Here is a 19,801-nt window from a genome sequence, read left to right on the forward strand (position 1 = left end):
AAAAAATGTGTTTCTTTCACTCCCATTGTGTTTTTTCATGAATTTCTTATAGAAGCACTTGTGTTATTTTTCTTAATATATTCTGGCAGGTTAGCCTTTCTTGTTATTACATTGACATTCATTTTTTGCCATCAAAATATCCATACTTTTTTTTTTTTTTGGCCTATGGACCTGCAGTCTTAAATTACCAGGTTCCCTGGTACCACTAAGAGCTAAAGGTGCATTTCCCATATTTTCCTTTAGTTAGGGAGTTGAAATGAAACCCTGAATAGTTATATAATTGCAATACAGGCAGTGTGACCAGATCGTCTGCTGTGCAGACTGCTGCTGCATACACAGTTCTCCATGGGATTATTTTCTTATAAATTATGGGTAGTAAACGAAAAAACAAAGGAATTCTCGGGGAACAATTTGCCTCTTTTTATCCTTTTTATGATTGAATTGATGGACGTTGTCTGCTTGCCTTCACAGGGAGGGACGCGCTGCTCTCATCACCTCTTTCTGTGTGTTCAAGTTTATGGCTCTCTACAGCATCATCCAGTACATCAGCGTCACTCTCCTCTATTCGGTATGTCAACTATTAGCAGCGATGAAAGCAGGGAAAATCCATCCTGTTTACTAATATGAGGGGTTGGCTTTGCTCTTAGGTCCTCAGTAACCTTGGAGATTTCCAGTTTCTCTTCATTGACATTGCCATCATCCTCCTCATCGTCTTTACCAGTAAGTATAGAAGGAGTAAAACTCAAATTGCAAACGTTATCCTTTTTAAATATTTATTTGATCTCAATATCCACCATAATTTTTCTCCTCAGTGAGTCTGAACCCAGCCTGGAAAGAATTGGTGTCACGTCGCCCCCCATCAGGACTTATCTCAGGGCCTCTGCTGTTCTCTGTGCTGACTCAGATCCTCATTTGCTTGGGCTTCCAGATAATTACTTTTCTTTGGGTCCAAAAGCAGCCCTGGTACGAGGTGTGGCAACCTGCTACAGAGTAAGTGTCTGATTTAGAGCGTCTGATCAGGGAAAAACGCCACATTATGGTTTTTAAACTTCGCTGTTCAACATTTTTTTGTCCGCACTCAGCGTCTGCAACCGATCGGACCACTTGAATGCGTCTGAGCACAACAGCACAGAAAAAGACGAACACAACATCCAAAACTTTGAGAACACCAGTCTCTTCTATGTCTCCTGCTTCCAGTATCTCATTGTTGCCATTGTTTTCTCCAAAGGCAAACCTTTCAGGCAACCTAGCTACAAGAACTGTGAGATGCCATCTTCTCTGTCCTCCTATGCACTATGCTCTCATATTTAGCATTATATATCATATAATGTTATGGTCTTTTCAACAGGGCCTTTTGTACTGTCTGCTGTGAGTCTGTATTTTTTCCTGCTGTTCATCATGTTTTATCCTGTGGAAAGCATCGATGGCTTCCTAGAGGTAAGTACAGATGTTATTACTCAGCTCTTATACATTTTTACATTCCCTTTATATATTTTGCAAATACTGAATTTTTTTTTTTTTTTGAAACCCTGATAAAGTTGTCTTAGAAAAAGTTAATAATGTATTCTGATTCTAAAACTGTATAAAAACCCAACATTTAATTTGAAAAAACAGTGTTAAGATATAATAGCTTTAAACAAGGTTGCTTTTATGCATATGCTTCCTTATTTTTAGTTCCAGGCACAGGTTTTCTGTAGGATATATGTTCATGTAATCAATTGGCCAAAACAAATCGAAGATTTATATATATTTTCTTCTATAGTTTGTAGGCTTTTATTTTAGCCTTTTATTATCATCCATTATCCTGCGACAGACCCAGCATTGATTCATTTTAGTGTTCTGAATGAACCCATCAGATTCAGTTTTGGTTTTAAAAGCGGTTCATGACTAAAACGGTGTCCGTGGGGTTTCAAGGGGGAAAAAACAGGCCCAGAGCATCACAGATACTCTAGTGAGCAAGGCCTGAAAAGACTGTTTTTGGGATGTTTTCACACCAGTGCTTTTTGATCCAATTTAAATGGAGCACAACTTTTCTCTTTCTAATAGGCACAGTTTTGACAGGTATGAACCCTTGGAGCCTACAAGCGATCCCTGCTCTGGCTCACCTACATGGGGAATATGCCAAGGCAGGAAATAAACTCATGATTAACACACGTATATGTATATACAGTAAGGAAAATAAGTATTTGAGCACCCTGCTATTTTGCAAGTCCTCCCACTTAAAAATCATGATGGGGTCTGAAATTGTCATTGTAGGTGCATGTCCACTGTGAGAGACATCATCTAAAGAAAATAAACCAGAAATCAAAATGTGATCTTTAACTATATATTTGTATGAAACAGCTGCAAATAAGTATTTGAACCCGTCTATTAGCTAGATTTCTGACCCTCAAAGACCTGTTAGTCTGCCTTCAAAATGTCCATCATCACTCCATGAATTATCCTAAATTAGATGCACCTGTTTGAGGTCGTTAGCTGCATAAAGACACCTGTCCACCCATACAATCAGTAAAAATCCAACTGCTAACATGGCCAAGACCAAAGTGCTGTCCAAAGACGCTAGAGATAAAATAATACACCTCCACAAAGCTGGAAAGGGCTACGCGGAAATTTCCAAGCAGCTTGGTGAAAAAAAGGTCCACTATTGGAGCAATCTTTAGAAAATGGGGCTCCATGCAAGATCTCAGCTCATGGGGTCTCAATGATCATAAGAAAGGTGAGATTTTAGCCCAGAACTACATGGGTGGAGCTGGTTAATGACCTAGAAAGAGCTGGGATCACAGTTTCCAAGGTTACTGTTGGTAATACGTTAAGACATCATTGTTGGAACTCATGCAAAGCATAGAAGGTTCTCCTGCTTAAACCAGCACATGTCAAGGTCTGTCTTAAGTTTGCCAATGACCATTTGGATAATCCAGAGGAGTTATGGGAGAAAGTCATGTGGTCAGATGAGACCAAAATAGAACTTTTTGGTCATAATTCCACTAACAGTGTTTGGAGGAAGAAGAATGATGAGTACCATCCTAAGAACACCATCCCTATTGTGAAGCATGGAGGTGGTAGCATCATGCTTTACTCAAACTGTGTTTCTCAGCGACAGTCCAGAAACCTGACTGATCTAGAGAAGATCTGTGTAGAGGAATGGGCCAAAATCCCTCCTACTGTGTGTACAAACCTGGAGAAAAACTACAGGAAATGTTTGACTTCTGTAATTGCAAACAAAGGCTACTGTGCCAAATATTTTATATAATTATATATTGTCATTTCTGGATTTTTATTTTTTAGATTATGTGTCTCACAGTGGTTATGCACCTACAATGACAATTTCAGACCCCTCTATGATTTCTAATTGGGATAACTGGCTAAATAGCAGGGTTTTCAAATACTTATTTTTCTCACTGTATACTTTATGGTTGGAAGAAATGTGACTCTGTCACAAGATCGGTACAACCTCAGAAAGAAATTGAAATTTTAATTTCTAGAAACTCCATAACATAAATTAAATATTTGCAAAGTCTGTATGAATTTACAAACATAGTCAGATGTAACACACAGACGGTATGCAATCACAATAACACTGTTTTTAAATTTTTTTTATTTTACAGTTTTAGTACGATAATATTCTACTGTAATAAAGTGTTTGTTTATTTACAATCCTCTCTTACAGGGGTGCCAACATATTTTACTCAACATATAAATATGGACTCTTTTTTTTTTTTTTTTTCAATTGACTGATTCTGGTGAGGATGTCCCAGTTGTAGTATTTTGGTAACAGCAAATTTATTCATTTTTTTTCTGGTCCTTGCAGATCGTCTGTGTCCCTTTTGAATGGCGGCTTAAGCTTTTCCTTATAATCTTAGCCAATGCTGCTGTGTCTGTTTTGGTGGAGGTAAGGCAAACACACACAGACGCACGCTGTAATTTAAGATGTTTTTATTTTTTGTCATGTTCAGTTTTGTTTTTTCATGCAATGTGCTCATCTTTGTCTTATACAACCTTACAGCTGGCCCAACCTTTTGTTGAGATATGTTTTATAAATGAAGCCTTTTTCTCTTCTTTGATGAAGTTATTTAATTTATTTCCCCCAGTACTTAATCTACATTTAGTATCATGTTTGTTTTAATCATAGGTAGAAGTTTTTTAAAAATGGAATTGATCAATAGTTTATGCTGACCTGCCCTGAGCAGCATCCCAGTTTCTCTCCTTCCTCTTAGATGGCTGCACTTACAAACAAGCACTGCTTACAAAGATCCTAGATGTGCCTTCCTCTGAGCTACAAGTGCAAAATCTACTGATCTCTGAAGCGAATGAACTAATTCAGCCTAACTGATTCTGCATAATCAGAATTTTTCAGTTTTTCTGACACTGATTAATCTCTGTAAATTCTTCCTTTATTTTTTTATACCAAATGTAATTGTTTCACAGCCTTGGCAAAGTAAAAACTGATCTCCTAATGCTCTGCTGCAAGATCAGCTGAAGGCCGTTGTTCCTAAAATGATAAAAGCACGAGCTATGGGACGGTAAATTCGCCTCTTTAATTCTTTCCCTGCCCAATGCACTGTTATTCCTTAGACCTTCATCCTTGACATCGTCTTATGGAAGCTTGCGTTCAGCAGAGACAAACAGGCCAACTATGGCGTCACCCCTGCCGCCCCGACACCACAGGTTGGGAAAATCTGACACCTTCTCTAGCTTGTTCCTCTTCATGTGTGGTGTTTCCTCTCTCTGTCCTGACTTCCTCTTTCTGTGTCACAAAGCACACTAAGACATGCATGAAAGCAACCCCCAACCTCATTACCTCCAAATGGACAATTAATGCAAATATTACTCAAGTTCTGCCAGCTTCTATAGAAGCTACCAGAGTGTAGCAGTTTAAATAGCGTGTTTTTTTAGTATAAAGAAGTTTTTTTTTATTTTTTTATTGTGAATGTTACCCTGAAGGTGGTGACATTTATTGCATCACAACACACCGTCATAACTGTATTATTCCACCTAGCTGGTCAGTCTATAAACCAACTTAGAAATTACTATATTGATATACACAATGGAGAACACATTTGGCTGATTTTTCTGGTTTCCTAGTAGAAAAAATAATTTTTTTTATAATAGATTTGGACATTATGTTAAATTAAAACAAAATAATGTGTCAGAAAAAAAAAAAAACTGTATATCATAACAAAAACGGTGAACAATTTGTGAAATGTTGCAAAATATACAGCATAAGAGGTCAGATTTAACAAGAACTAAAAGGGATTTCCTTTAGAGTCTCAGAAGGTTTTGATTTGTTGGATCACGTGTGAAAACGCTCCAACTAATTACTGCATGTGGCTGATTTCAGGACGCTTATCAGTAAAGTTCTGACCTGCTGATTCTATCGGTTTCTAGGTTTAAATGTCACAAACTCGAGCTAATACCAACAGTTAGATCGGTTAGCATTAGCTTTAAATATAATGCTGTTACTGAACAGCTCAGTAGTAGCAGAAACATTTAAAAGCGAGGTAATAAGTAGGGAATTTTATACTGCTTACAAATTAATACTCAAAATGAAACGTATGCGCAACAGTTCTCCTTTTAAAGTTTTTTAGCTTATTGTGTGTTAATTACTATCCAAAATAGGCATCTTCCAACATTTTTATAGAATTGTTTTTCAATTCATTGCAGCTTTAATATCTTCCTGTACTTGCTACCGTTTCCCCTCTTGCTATGCTGCTTGCCAGCTTTTGCTTTAATATCTAAAGCTTGTTTGCTGTGCTTAGCCTAGTTTCCCTGTTAGAGTCCAGTCGAGCATGTCAGTCACCGCTGTTCATATATGTCCTCAGGTATGTTACAATTTGGAGGGAAGAAAAATAGCAGCCTGACTGTTCTTTTTTCTTTGTTTTGTCTTTGACTCCTTATTCTAATCTTTAAAGTGTGTCTGTTTGGCCATCTTTAAAGATCTGTGTTAAGTTTTCCATGAGCTTGTTTTAAAGAAGTTAGCTCAGCTTTGTTTTAACTGTTGATAACCAATTCCTTCAGATCAATTTCATGCTGAATTTTAGTTAAAGCAACATGCATGTATGGATTTTACCTGTTATCACAGAACTGAGTCCTTGAGTCTAAATTTTTGCATGCAGTTAATGTAGCCTGGAAACAAATACGTGAGCCACAGATTTGAAGTAAGCTGAACATAGATCAAAAGCCTCTTCTTTCTCTTTTCTTCTTTTAATGTGATTTTTAAAATCTGTTTAATTTCACAACCTGGGGATTTTTTTAGGGGATGATTGACCTGCAGGCGTACAGGTGTCTATCCTGGCTGTGCCCACGCAAGACCACACCTAAAGCTCGATACATGCATCTCGCCCAGGAACTAAGCGTGGACCCGGACTGGCCCCCAAAACCAACCACCACTACTGAAGCCAAGCCCCGCCCTGAAAATGGCTCTGCCTATCAAATCATAATCAGCTCCTAGCATCTTCACGCCCCCACAACTCTGTGGGAACCTCGTCTCTCACACAGGACACCTGCATATGAGGAGCACTAAGGGAAACGCACATTCACCTTATCTTGATTGCCTTTACTCTTCATGGAACAAAAACTATATCATTTAACACAAATAGAAAAAGAAGTACATTCATAGCTTTCAAACTACTGCATTTCACGTCACAATCCACGCAGACACACTCGGTATCATTTTTTGGGGGAAAAACATCACTGCTGTTAAACTCAAAGGCCTTTCTTTATGTTGTCTGTCCAGCCTATCAGAGTAGCATTCAACAGAGGCCTGTAATCAGCCTAAAAGTTGTGTATTGACCCCTTCTGGTGGAGGTCTAGCTTCCTCACTTTTTATCTGGGATGGAAACCATATAGAGGTCACTTTACAGATGTGTGTTCAGTCATAAATCTAGATCATGTCATTAGATTGTTGTCGGATTTTATTACATTTCCTCAAAAATCAATACACAATTAAGGAATACTGCAGAAAAAACAAACAACAATCACTCTATGTAGTCGTGCATCAAAGGTTTGAGGAAATTTCACCCAGTGAGAAAGACTTTAAGATTTACCCATTCAAAAATGTTTTGGATGCAACAAAACGGAGGCATTTCAAAGGAGAGAAGAAAGTGAATGCACTTTAAGTTTAATGGATAAAAATACTGATAGATTTAATTTGAAATGCCCATTCTCTTCTTAGAGGATGTATCAATACAGGCTCTGATTACTACTGTGTAGCAACCATAAACTATTATAACTATATCAGCTTAACTAAAAAATAAAGAAAAATTGTTTGTCTGAATATTTTAACAGTGCTTCTTGGAAGTTTGTCTAATACTGTTGGGAAAACTCATTTATATCTCCCTAAATAGTGCCACACCTAAAAAGATGATTCATTTGTGTGCTGCACAGCAGAGTTAAGTGTCTGTTAAACACATAAGGAAAGTGTTAAAATAACATCCTCAAAATCCAATCAGCTTCTATTGGGATTTTTCTGGCCCCTCAGTAGTGGGTTAATTGATGAATTTAAAAATCTGTATTTTCTTAAAACTTTTAATTTCATAAATTCATCGATGCCACCAAATGAGAAGTTTGGTATTGGAGGAAAGGATTTTTGGAAGTTATTTATGGGCTCAAGCAACTCATGCTGCGTTCACACCAAAGGTGTTCTGAGCGTCAAAGCGGCTGGTTTACATGCAAAGTCTATGGGGACAGCATCGAGGAGGTCCAGCGGCGCATTTGAGCAAATTTCGACCATTCTGGCGTCTGAGCATTCTTGCGTCTGAGCGTTCGTTCAGGGGCAACAGTTCTATTTACTGAACTCCAGAGTCGAAGCGTCAACCAATCAGAAAAGCCAGTCCAGGAGTTTTTTAGGGGAGATAGACATTACCAGCAAACTGTTATTGCTTATGCAGACATTCTGTATATGAAAAATAAATAAATAGCAAGGGTCTTAATCTGCAAAGGTGTTGGATTATTATGTTGAAGAAACAGATGGAACTCTGATCATTATTGCTGCACTAAAACATTTTTCATGAACTATGGTGAAAAAGTGTATAAATACTGAAATTAACTAGAAATTTAAAACCTGCTTACAAAAAATATTCGATTGTATATTTTGGTACTTGGCAGTTTTTACCATAAACTATTTATATTCACTTGCAGCAGCTATGAACTCCCAGGGCTGCCCCCTGGTGGTATGCTGGAGGTCTGGCACTCGGAATATGAACTGCATATTTTAGTGGGATCATAATCCTGATGAACTGACTGCACAGATGATGTTTGGAGGTGGACTTTCTCATTTTAAAAACATGTTAAAACAATTTTTCCAACTTATCAAGTAAATAAAGCCAAGCTGCTCTCTAACTTGAAGCTACAGAACAGAACAGATGAACAACCAGAGCGTCAAAGCAACTTTTCCACAATTTCATCTAGCATCTGATCCAGTGTCCAGATTTCTGCTTCTGTTTTTGACGCCCACACCTTCGATGTGAACACAGCATTACTCTGTTGATAAAGCCTTAAAATGTGTTTTCCTATGAATGTGGCGCTACTTACGGGCAAATGAGACTTTTCCACTGCAGAGGATGTGTTGTTGGGAAGTTGTGTTGCAACAGACATCAACTTTTTACCAGCTTTTTTCACGGCTACAACTTCCACTACAGAGGGTGTTGTTAGATTGCCCCCTGTTGGCTTTAAAGTGTGGTGCTTTCAGAAGATCCTATTAACGAGGTTTAGACCAGATGACCAGTGAAACTGTTCTTTAAATTGGTTAGTTATGGTCACCTGCCAACATCTGGGATTAATATATTCATAATTACATGCTAATTAACGCATTAGATACTGGATATTAAGAGGCTGCTGTAGACCAATGTTTGGTGTTTTATGTTCTTGAATCTGCTCAGCTCAGATCCACATGTGGGGATAAATTCAAAACTAGATATTTCTCTCTTTATAAAGGCACAGTGTATAGATTTGAAAAGGTAAAGGGTTTTAAAACTGCATGACTCTTTGTGGGAAGCATTTTAGCCAATGAAGCTAATTTATAGACTCTATACTTGTTTTTATCCGCCTTGTGTGTTTGCAGCAAAATGTCATTTTAACCCCCAGAAGAGCATGGAATAGATTTTTTAAATTGGTTTAAGCAATGGGCATTTTTCTCTAATCTAAGCATCTTTTAACAGTTACAGAAGTGGAAGAGGATTGACTCTGTGGCATTTTACTTCTATTCCTCTACAACAGTACTGTATGGCACAGTTTGATTCCGGCTCAGTCTTGTGGCATGATATTCACTCTGGCAATGTTTTATCGAAGTTTTTTTTTTTTTTTTTTTTTTTTCTTTGAGTAATTAAAACCTCGAAACAAAAAAAGATGATTATTCACCTGATCTCTGACCCTATGTCTTTGTTGTTTTGCAACAGGGAAAAAAAAATTAAATGGCAACTTGTAGTTTCCTTATAGCCAGCATTTTGCTTTTGGTTTTTGCTGAATGTTTACTAATTATAAAAGAGCTGGCATTAACCTGTATGTCCCTTCTAACAGATTTAATGCTATAAAAAGGTCTGATCATAAAACTAAACCCAATGGAAGCATGGTTGGTTCAACGCTCCATCAGGAAAATCTCCGCTAGTATATTAAGAGCTCACCTGAAGGTTAAACATTTAACTTCAAGCATGTGGCATTACTGTAGGAAATAGGAAACCTTCAGCATTTTTACATTATATATTGGAGAAATGGTTGATCGAACCGTTCCAGAAGCAGCATGTGTCTGGTTGGTTACTGTAAACTGATAACCATGTGCATGAGGCTGGAGGCTCCCTGCGTCTTCAGACACTTTCCTGAAATCAAATGTTAGGCTTTTTGGGGCAAATTTCTTCCTGTGGAAGATTGATTACAGTTAAAACTATTAAAGGTTAAGAAATGTGCATCTCATCTGTGGGCTGCTCCTGGATTTTACTTACTTTTTTTTTTTTCCCCCAGCAAATATTTATAAATGATGGAGCTTTAATTTGTTGACTGTATTCATATTCTTTATATATATATATATCCTACCTGTGTAGAGTTAAGGGCTATATTTTGGGTTCCGCGCTCTTTAATTAGTGTGAAATAAGTAAACTAATAGAGGAGCTGAACTGTGACCGATTTCTGATTGGATTATATATTTGAAATGAAAATGGATTAAATCCCACTTTGACATGTCCAAATAAGCAGATGACTCACCCACAACTTTATTTAGTTTATTTATACGGATTATATGATGTGACCAAATTTTGGCCGCTAGCATTTCTAAAAGAATTGTCAGGGTTTTGAGAATTCATTATTTTTCTAAGACTGAATGTAGTTGAGAACAACATGTAATGCAATGCAAAACCACAAATACTGATTTTACTTTCCAAAGAAATTTCTTCCTATTTGTACTGGTTGTTTGAATAATAAAAAAAATGGAGAGAAAGAGAGGAGAAACGTTTTTAGCCAGTGGTCAGATGTGTCGAGTGAGGTTTGATGGAACACATCAAGTAGACATTAGGTGGTTAAAAATAGCTGTTTAGCTTTGTCTGTAAATATTGAGTGTACATTTCTCGTGTCTGCAGAAGACTTTAAAGATTTGATTATAGAGAGTATATGGATAGATAAAATTATAAAAGGGCTGGTGTATTTTCTTTTTTGCTTATAATTTTTTTTGTTTTTGTTTTTTTTTTTTACTTGGTACTGTCACAATCAGTTCTTAATTTTTTTAGTTTTTTATTTTTCCCAGCTGGTTTGTGCTTTTATTTGTGTAATCTACCTGTACAGTCTTGGTTCTGCAATTGAACATCAATCCTGGGCATTTGCTTCAGTCTGCTGAGAACACTTGGATAAATAAAAATGACAGCCAATGTTTGTTTATGGTTCGAGATTACGTCGCTATACCCTGAATGCTTTGCTCCCGCAGGCTCAAAATGTTTCAATAATTTTGTTTGTCGCTTAAAGTTTTCTAACTAATAAAATAATTTGAGAAGAAGGGAATTCAATGTTGAACACAGCCAACATCACATTGTTTGTCTGATCAATTGAGGTGCATCTTTTCATTTTGCTTTAATTGTTTTTAAAAGAAAAGAAAATATTTTCCATCCATGCAAAATGTAGCTGGTAAAAAAAAATGTGCATTACTGTTTAGTATAATCTTATTACTATAAAGTTGTCATACTGCTGCTAGGAGCAAAATTATTCATGTGTCCTATAACTGCACCTTTTTTTCCCCCAAGAAAAATAAATGTCTAAAGTGGTAAGGCTGCTTTTTTCTTTGACTGCAGTTTTTGTTTTCTTTTTAATCCTCCAAACTTTCAACAGGGACACAAGATGGCCTCTAAAGATTCATATCAGGACTGGAATCGTGTGAAATAATGTTAAAACTTGTTTCCTTATGGCAATTACATTGGGTCCGGCAGTGGATGAATGAACTGTGTTTAAAAAATAAAAAAATGGGCCTAACCCACAAAAAATTATGTTGATTACATTTCATTGTTATGATCTTAGTATGTATCGTTTGGCTTTGTTTCTTTACTGTGCTTATAATTTTCCGCTTTCTTACCTCATCAAGAGGATCATCTGGGTTATATGTATTTTTCTATTGGCAGAGATGTATAATATTTGGACAATTTTTGTATTTTATAATTTATTTGTATTTATTTAGATTTTTTTTTCTGAAGATTGTTTTAGAGCTTTATTTTGATTTTCTTTTCAATAAATTTTTTTAAACCTGCCTTCTCCAAGCTTTTTTACCTCCTGCGTTTATTATAAATGTGATGTTTTAAAGGCTATATTGGCTAGATGGATCAGCAGAAATAAATTTTTGAAACATTTCCTAAACCTAGATTGGCTTGAAAGAAGCTGTTATAGAAAATATAAATGAAATCTTCATTGACTACATATCTATACTTAAATTACATGAGATTTCATTTGTTTTGTAAGGATGGTAACAAGGAGACGATGTAACATGAATTAAAGTAGTACCGTATTTAGATCCAATCATTTATTACCCTATTCATTTAATATGCTGTAAAATATGTCCATATTCATGTTTGTGGGACTATTTAAGCAATATGCAGCCATACATTTATCCAATAAGCTACATTAAAAAAAATCTTTTTTGCAATTTTAGAACAATAAAAAGTTGCAAATGGTTATTTGGATTTTACTTTTATTACATTAAAAAGAATAGGAGAATAACATGTTTAATCCATATTGCCCTCCACTACAGCCAACTATTAGAACCAATTTCTTGGTAGGAAATTTTGGGTTGGTTTGCAATCATGAGTCAACTTACACTGCTCAGAAAATAAAGGGAATATGTAAACAACATGACTTAAATTGAATCAAACTCCAGTGAAATGTAACGCTTATTTACAATTAATTCCACATGCCGTTGTGCAAATGGAATAGATAACAGGTAGAAATGATTGGCATTTAGCAAGCTCCCTTTAAAAAAAATGAGTGGTTCTGCATGTGGGGAAAACAGACCACTTCTCAGTACTAATGCTTTCTGGCTGATGTCACTTGAATTTTGGTGGTGCTTTCAAACTCGTGCAGCATGAGACGGACTCCACAATCCATACAAGTGGCCCGAGTAGTGCAGCTCATCCAGGATGCCACATCAACGCTAGCTGTGGAAAGGTTTGCTGTGTCTGTCAGCATAGTGTCCAGAGACTGGAGGCGCTACCAGGAGATGTGGAGGAGGCTGTAGGAGAGCAACAACCCAGCAGCAGGACTGTTACCTCTGCCTTTGTGCATGGAGGAACAGGAGGAGCATGCCAAATGACCTTCAGCAGGCCACAAATGTTTGTCAGTACAAAAGCTTAGAAACAGACGCCCTTTGCTCTTCACAGATGAAAGCAGGTTCACACTTAGCACGTTGGACAAAATCTGGAGACAGTGGAGAGCAATCTGCTGCCTGCAACATACTTCAGAATGATAGCTTTGGCAGTAGATTACAATTAGTGTGGGGTGGCAGTTCTTTGGAGGGCTGCACAGCCCTCCATGTGCTTGCCAGAGGTAGCATGACTGCAATAAGGTACCGAGGAGATCCTCGGATCCCTTGTGAGACCATATGCTGGTGCTGTCACCCTGGGTTCCTCTTAATGCAGGACAATGGTGGACCTCATGTTGCTGGAGTGTGTTAGCAGTTCCTGCAAGATGAAGGCATTGAAGCTATGGACTACTGGCCCACCAATTCCCCAGACCTGAATCGGATTGAGCACATCTGGGACATCATGCCTTGATCCATCCACCAACGTCACGTTACGCCACAGACTGTCCAGGAGTCGGCTGATGCTTTAGTCCAGGTCTGTGAAGAGATTTCTCAACAGATCATCTACCACCTCATCAGCATATTCCCAGTTGTTGTAGGGAGGTCATACGTGCACGTGGAGGCCAAACACACTACTGAGGACATTACACCTCTGGTGTGATTTTCCACTTTAATATTATGTGTGACTCCAAATCCAGGCCTTCAGGTTAGTGAATTGGATTTCCATTGAGGATTTTTTGTATGAGTTTATTGTCAACACATTTAGCCTTGTACAGAACAAAGTGTTTTTATGAGAATATTTCATTAATTCAGATCTAGGATGTGTTGAGTGTTCCTTTTTAAAGCAGTTTATGTAATGATTTGCCCTTTCTTTTAGCAAATCCAAGAACAATTTGGATGAAAATACTGAAAATATTCGTGCTTATTACAATTCGGTAAAAATAAGGTTTAAATACTTAGACATTCTGACTAGCTTTTTGGTTTTTGTAATACTCTAGTGGCAACTTTAATAAGGTGATGCAACTAACTAGACATATTTTACTAACAGATCTGAGTCCCTGTTAGTCATTAGCTTTGACCTTAATGGCCATGAACTGCTCCTCTTTACTCAAATGAGCTCTTATCGGTTTTAACATTTAAATGTTTAACATTTAACCTCACTGCAACCTAAACCTCTGGTATCCAGACAGCTGGTATTTGCATCAGAGCTCTTGACTTATAGTATAGAGTTTTAACCAAACCTTAATCATGCTTAATTATACCTCATCCTCCTAATAATATAAAATGTAAAGGCAAATATGAGGGAAATTTATTAAAATTAGGTTACAATACTATTTAACACCACACCGGAACTAAATGTATGTGGTGTTTTCTGTCAGTGCAGATTTTGAAGTAGTACCTTTCACAGGAAGTGGAACTGTCACTCTGCTTGTGTCCTTGTTAGCTAGCCAGCTAGTGAGTTGCAATAACAGGAGCAAATGTGTCCTGTTTGGAAAGATGAATTAAACTGTACCAGGAGATAAAATCTGACAGAGAGCTTTGTTCACCTGCTGTTATCGGCGCCATGTTGCGTGTCGGGAGCTCAGCTGCCTGGTAAGTCCAGTTTAACTGAAGGTAACGAGAGCACAAGCTAGCAGCGGGGATGGCAGTATAGCTAACTGCTTCGATACTGGCTGATGGATTTTATCCTTGCATAAATTAAAACAATTCTAGATATGCTTTGAACGCTATTCCCCTCAAGTTGTCCTCAATTTGTCCGGTTTTTTACTGTAAGCAGCTAACCCGAGTGGTTGGTGATTGTATTTCTAATTAATCTGGTCCAAATTATCTAATGTTGCTCTAAACCAAATTGACAAATTTTCAAACACCCCAGTATAACATGAGTCTACACGTTGTTATTCTTCATCTAGCTAAGTATTTGGCATTTATTAATGTAGAACAGCGTTCAACATTTATTAACCATGGTTTTTTATATTTATATTGTGAGAATCTTTTATTGAGGGCCTTCAAAATGAACCTTTTTTATGGTATTTGGGGTCTTTATTTTAGGATATAATATTATTCCTCTAAGCAGATATGCAACTAAGATCACAGGTATGGGAAATAAAATCTAGAAGGTTAGTTCTCTAATAAAATGCTATAAAAAAAAAAACAATAGTCTCTTTTTAGCCAAAAGTTGACATTTATTAATGTGGATTATTTTATGTACACCGTTAGGAGGAGGTATCTGAGAGAAATTTGGTGTTGATTTTTATTTTTTGACATAAGTAAACTATAAATTTAAGAGGCATTTGCTCTAGTACTTTTACAAAAATAAAAATTTGGCTTTATGCTGACCATTTAGAAAGGTGTGAAATCAATTGTCATTTGGAATACAGGGATTTAGTGAGAACCCCTTGTCTTCAGTTAAATCAATAATGGTATTGTTTGTCCAAAATGTTCACATTAACCCTATTTATTCTTTTTTTCAACAATTTGTGGACAGAAAAAAAAAAGATTTTAATTAATTTTGGGTAGTGTACATTGCACTACCATTTGTAGATGTTGAACATACAGCCCACAATAAAAGCTTGGAAAAGTGTTTTTCTAGAGATCAGCCAGTGGAATGATCCGCGTTGGACGGAGCGCAAACACCTCCAGATTTCCTGGCTGGAACAAACTGATTTTGAGATAAATTTCAAGAATATATGCTGTACAAAAAACTGCTGTCAATGCGAAGTAACTATAAAAATAAGTATGCTTTGATTAAAACTATATAAAAAATTACTTGCAGAGAGAAAACGCCAACGCTAAACCATATAAATGATGACCAGATATTATGGCCTTAAGGATTTTATAGAAGGCACTGCAGTATTTACATTAAAAAACCTGCACCACATTGGTTAATTTTACTTTCCAGTGTTTTTTGTTTCTCTGAGTTTCTCATCTTTTCTCATTTTAGTGAGTATCACTTTAGTTATAACTTATATATCTCTGTACTTTACTGAAATAGAGGGCCATTTTAAAATAGCAAATACATATTATAAAAATGGCAAAGCTTTAAAGTCGTGTTTTATTTCAAAATCTTGTATGTCTGCTTCTCACTTCGGTCAGAACATGACCAGAGGAAACAACCTTGCAGCATGCCGCTCTTGATAGTAGCAGGCCTATAAGTTGCGGCACCTTACAGTTTATCCTATTGTTCTAATTATTATCTACTTGGCTGATAAGTTTCTTTGTAATGCAAACTTATGAAAATATAGAACACAACTTGTTCAGTGTGGCTGTGAATACACCACTCTTCTATATTTCATTAAGGAACTTAATCAGATGTAATTAACATTTTATAATTAATGCCAACAAACAGTGCTTAAATGTAGTGTCCTGTTTTATTTCAGTGTGGCCTGTAGGAACCTTGTCTCAACCAATATGGGGGTGAGGTTCCGGGTCCCGCTGCAGAAGCTCCATCCTCTGTCTCGTGCCATCCACCACCGTTACTCTGGAAACAATAACCCCCACCGGACTCCTCATCGCACAGCAGCTCGATATTTTACCTCCATGTCTCGGTTGCCGATGCGGCCGCTGAAACCCCCTCCCAGGTCTGGAGGTCATAGGTACCAACAGCAACGCAACTTCTGGGTGGCCAGTCTGGCAGCCCGGCTGCTGAGGCTCAGATACATCCTGCTGGGAACAGCAGTGGGAGGGGGCTACACAGCTAAGAAGGTCAGAGGGAGCTGTTATCATTCAGATCATTGTCAAATTTTTTTGCTTCAGTGGTTTTTATGTAGCTTAATGTAGATGGAACAGTAGACTGATGCCTATTGGCAAACGAATCAGGAATAAAATATATATTTTTCTATCTTTAGACCTATGAAGAGTGGAAGGAGATGCTTCCTGATTTTAGTGAATACAACTGGGTCATTCCAGATTTTGTCTGGGAACTGAGTGAACAAATTGATCTTGGTAAGTTTTCCTAATTCTCATCAATCCATGGCAATGAAAATAACTCTTAGTTTTACGTTGTTGTCCTTCAGTCCACCACCAGATTTGAATGCCTTTTAAAGTGTTTGCATTTTGTAATAATTCAACCACAAATTTCAATGATTTTTGTTTGGTTTTATGTGCTTGACAATCAGGTGTGCATGATTATGAAATGGGAATGGAAAGCCCTGTCATTTTATTTCATTTATCTAGGGATATCTCTGATTCCCGATAGAAAAGATTTTACAATGATTGAATGTATAGATCTGCAACTATTAGGCCTGTTTCACCCCAGCCTGCTGACTATATAACATTAAACAGAATTTATTGTCGGGTTTAACGACGTTTTAATTGGTTCCTCTCAATCATTCATTTATACTCAAAGCTGTTCCTGTTTATGGACTGTCCCTCTGCACAAGTTTTAGAAAATATTGCTTTTCTTGATGTGCTTTGTTGTACCAGAAAGATCAGAGGTTCAGCCATGATAGTGCAGCGCAGAAATATGAAGTTTAATGTCACTCTGTTGTCTCTCTTGTCTACAGATAAACTGGCCAAGGCGCTACCAGAAATGGAGGACATGGCCAAACTTCTGCCTGACTTTGAGAAGATTGGAGAAAATTTTACTTTCCTTAAAAGTCTTCTTTCTTCCGGTGAGTAAAACATCTTATGGACTAAGGATTACAATAGCTGTATTAGAGGAAAGTTAGCCTCTTTATCTTAGACTATGGTACATTTTTTAACAGTTTATTTAATCATCTGGCTCTAGGTGCTTTTAAAGGAAAAAGATAATCTATGTTTTATTATAAAAATGTAGCATGCTCTTAATCAAATCCTTTTCTGAATTTTTCCTTATATGGGTTCATGTTTTTGTTCTGCTTTAGATTTTTCTAAACTGACTTAGTTTACTAATGGTTCTTCAACTGTGAAATGTTTTTTTTTGCAAAACACTGTTTTTGCAGTAAAGCAACATTTTCTTTTATCATTAAACTCAAATTTTTTCATCTAAAAGGCTTTTGCTCAAATTCACTGATTCAGAGGAACTGATTAAACTTTTACTTAATAAAATAGCTATAGATGAACAAGGTTTTTTTTTTTTGCTGATTGTTATTACAGACACCTTTTCTTCCAATTTTTTTTTAAATCCCTTTCCCTGCCTGGGCAGTCAAATGGTTGACCATTTGCTCAGCAAAATGCAGGTTGGAGGTTGAAAAGGCAGTTATAGGGCTCATACCCCAACATAATGTCCTACAGACTCTTTGGAAGAGAAAATGTTAAAATTTATGTATTAATCTGTTGGCTGATGTTTTAACGTCATATAAAAATCTGTATTTTATCAGCTAAACGCTGATTATAAAAAAAAAACTGTTTTGGATAACAGCTGACTGATTGCACAGTACTCCTACTTCAAGTCCGGATCACTATTAAAATTTGTTTGTAGTTGAGAGAAGATTAGAAATCAGAGACAATTGTGAATGCGGCAATTTCTCCTAAATCAGCTGTACTAAAAATTTATGACCAAATTTTTCTTATGAGCAGTTCTTGCATGAGGCCCAATGTCACATTGATTAGTGCATCTTTAAAAAAACATAAATGTTTGTGACTTTAATGAGCAATGAAGTAACTTTGGAGACTTCAGTTGTAGTAAAATGTGTGTTTTTTGGCATCAGATCGAGATCAGTATTAAACTCTATCAGTTTCTGGTGAACTGACTTTTTCAACTAATTTTCAACTACGTTCATATACAGCTTTTTAATTCCTCATCATTTTTTGCTGAGTTCCTGGTTTGACCACTGTCCCTCTTCATGATTTCCATCTTCTCCTCCCCTGCCCTCCTGTCCTCCTCCACATTCTTCACAGGTGTGAGTTTGGGTAGTGAAGTCAAAGGAGCGTCTGGTCTGCATCTTTTGTTAGGTGTGTAAACTCTGTGTTCTAGTAGAACCACCCGCCCCCCCTCTACTCTCTCTGTCGCTCAAACACTACTTTGTGGTAGGACTGCCTTAACATTTGGATGTAGCGGTGAGCGACGTTCACTACCAGTTTGAAAATAACTGGATTAATTAGCTTGTAGTGTTTTTTTTCCTTTTCTGTCTCTTTCTCTGGCTGCACTTGGTCCAACCTTTTTTGGTGTCTGCCTCCTTTGACTTCCACCCTTCCTCTCACCTGGCCTATGTGGTTTTTTTTTTTTTAATGACATGCTTGTTTCTAACCTGTCCAGAAATCTTCCTCTATCTTAGGTTACTGACATTCAGGTGTTAAAAATAACCACAAAATGTTATTTCATTTGTGTTTGATCTGATTTGAAATTCCTCTGTGGATCTGTGAGCCTGTGCAGATGGACCACACCTCAGCCTTGAGTAACACACTAACAAAGGCTCATTTTAGTAACTCTTAGTTGCCTGTTCTGCATCTGGAGTAGTTTCCAGTGATTATACTTTTTGTGTTTTATAAAACATAATTTATAATGATTAGCAAAGGAACAACTTTAAAGATTTTTCAATTGTTTCCATCATTCATACAAAACATATCTGCATGGTTCCGGCTGTTGATTTGTCGATGTCTGACTTTAAAAAGAATATTATGCAAAAGTCCAATAATCTTTCTCTAAACATACAACCAATGTGTATCCATCTGCAGGCTTTCTGTGTCTTCATCATTCCAACAGAGCGAAGAAGAAAGTTTGTTTCAGATTTTCATCTCCACGTGTTTCTGTAACAGATTTATAGCCGATTTCTCTCTGAGCTAAAATTAGCCACATTTAGACAATTAAATTCGAAGCTAGCTAGCGGCTAGCATTATTGCAGTAGAAACAGTGACACCACCATGTTCAAGATGTATAAGATGTTTGAATGACAAACTACTCAAAGGCGCGTTCTGGTGCTTCACCGTTAAGCTAGCAGTAACTACTGTGGAAGCTGTGGAGAGTCATTATTGTCACGACGTCCACAATCCTGCACGAGTTGAAATGTCCCGTCAGGTGATGCTTTACAGAATCATACATAAAGCTGTGGTTTTTTATTTATTAGTGCCAATAATTCATAAGCTGAGAGATTTTCTTACAACTACAGCTTCAAAGATGGCAAAGCA

At 37.0% G+C, this 19,801-nt stretch overlaps 2 protein-coding genes across 7 annotated transcripts in view; both read left to right on the forward strand.

Moving 5' to 3' along the window:
* The window catches only part of LOC107098528 (probable cation-transporting ATPase 13A3), a 48,023-nt gene extending 36,357 nt beyond the window's left edge, over positions 1-11,666 (forward strand). The window contains exons 25-32 of the mRNA XM_015396259.1: positions 472-568; positions 648-720; positions 813-990; positions 1,083-1,261; positions 1,349-1,437; positions 3,809-3,889; positions 4,573-4,665; positions 6,254-11,666. Of these exons, the coding sequence (XP_015251745.1) occupies positions 472-568; positions 648-720; positions 813-990; positions 1,083-1,261; positions 1,349-1,437; positions 3,809-3,889; positions 4,573-4,665; positions 6,254-6,448 (985 nt within the window). The 3' untranslated portion in view covers positions 6,449-11,666. The remainder of the gene's footprint in view (positions 1-471; positions 569-647; positions 721-812; positions 991-1,082; positions 1,262-1,348; positions 1,438-3,808; positions 3,890-4,572; positions 4,666-6,253) is intronic.
* Positions 11,667-14,158: 2,492 nt separating this feature from the next.
* Positions 14,159-19,801, forward strand: part of opa1 (optic atrophy 1 (autosomal dominant)) — a 39,682-nt gene continuing 34,039 nt past the window's right edge. For 4 of the 6 annotated variants that reach the window (XM_015396261.1, XM_015396262.1, XM_015396264.1 and 1 more), the window contains exons 1-5: positions 14,159-14,350; positions 16,135-16,459; positions 16,603-16,699; positions 17,260-17,367; positions 18,575-18,628. In XM_015396261.1, the coding sequence (XP_015251747.1) occupies positions 14,322-14,350; positions 16,135-16,459; positions 16,603-16,699; positions 17,260-17,367; positions 18,575-18,628 (613 nt within the window). In that variant the 5' untranslated portion in view covers positions 14,159-14,321. The remainder of the gene's footprint in view (positions 14,351-16,134; positions 16,460-16,602; positions 16,700-17,259; positions 17,368-18,574; positions 18,629-19,801) is intronic. The other 2 variants (XM_015396263.1, XM_015396266.1) reach the window with 1 other exon arrangement.

This window comes from Cyprinodon variegatus, unplaced genomic scaffold (assembly GCF_000732505.1).
Source record: "Cyprinodon variegatus isolate N-32 unplaced genomic scaffold, C_variegatus-1.0 Scaffold786, whole genome shotgun sequence".
In the NCBI taxonomy this organism is placed as follows: domain Eukaryota; kingdom Metazoa; phylum Chordata; class Actinopteri; order Cyprinodontiformes; family Cyprinodontidae; genus Cyprinodon; species Cyprinodon variegatus.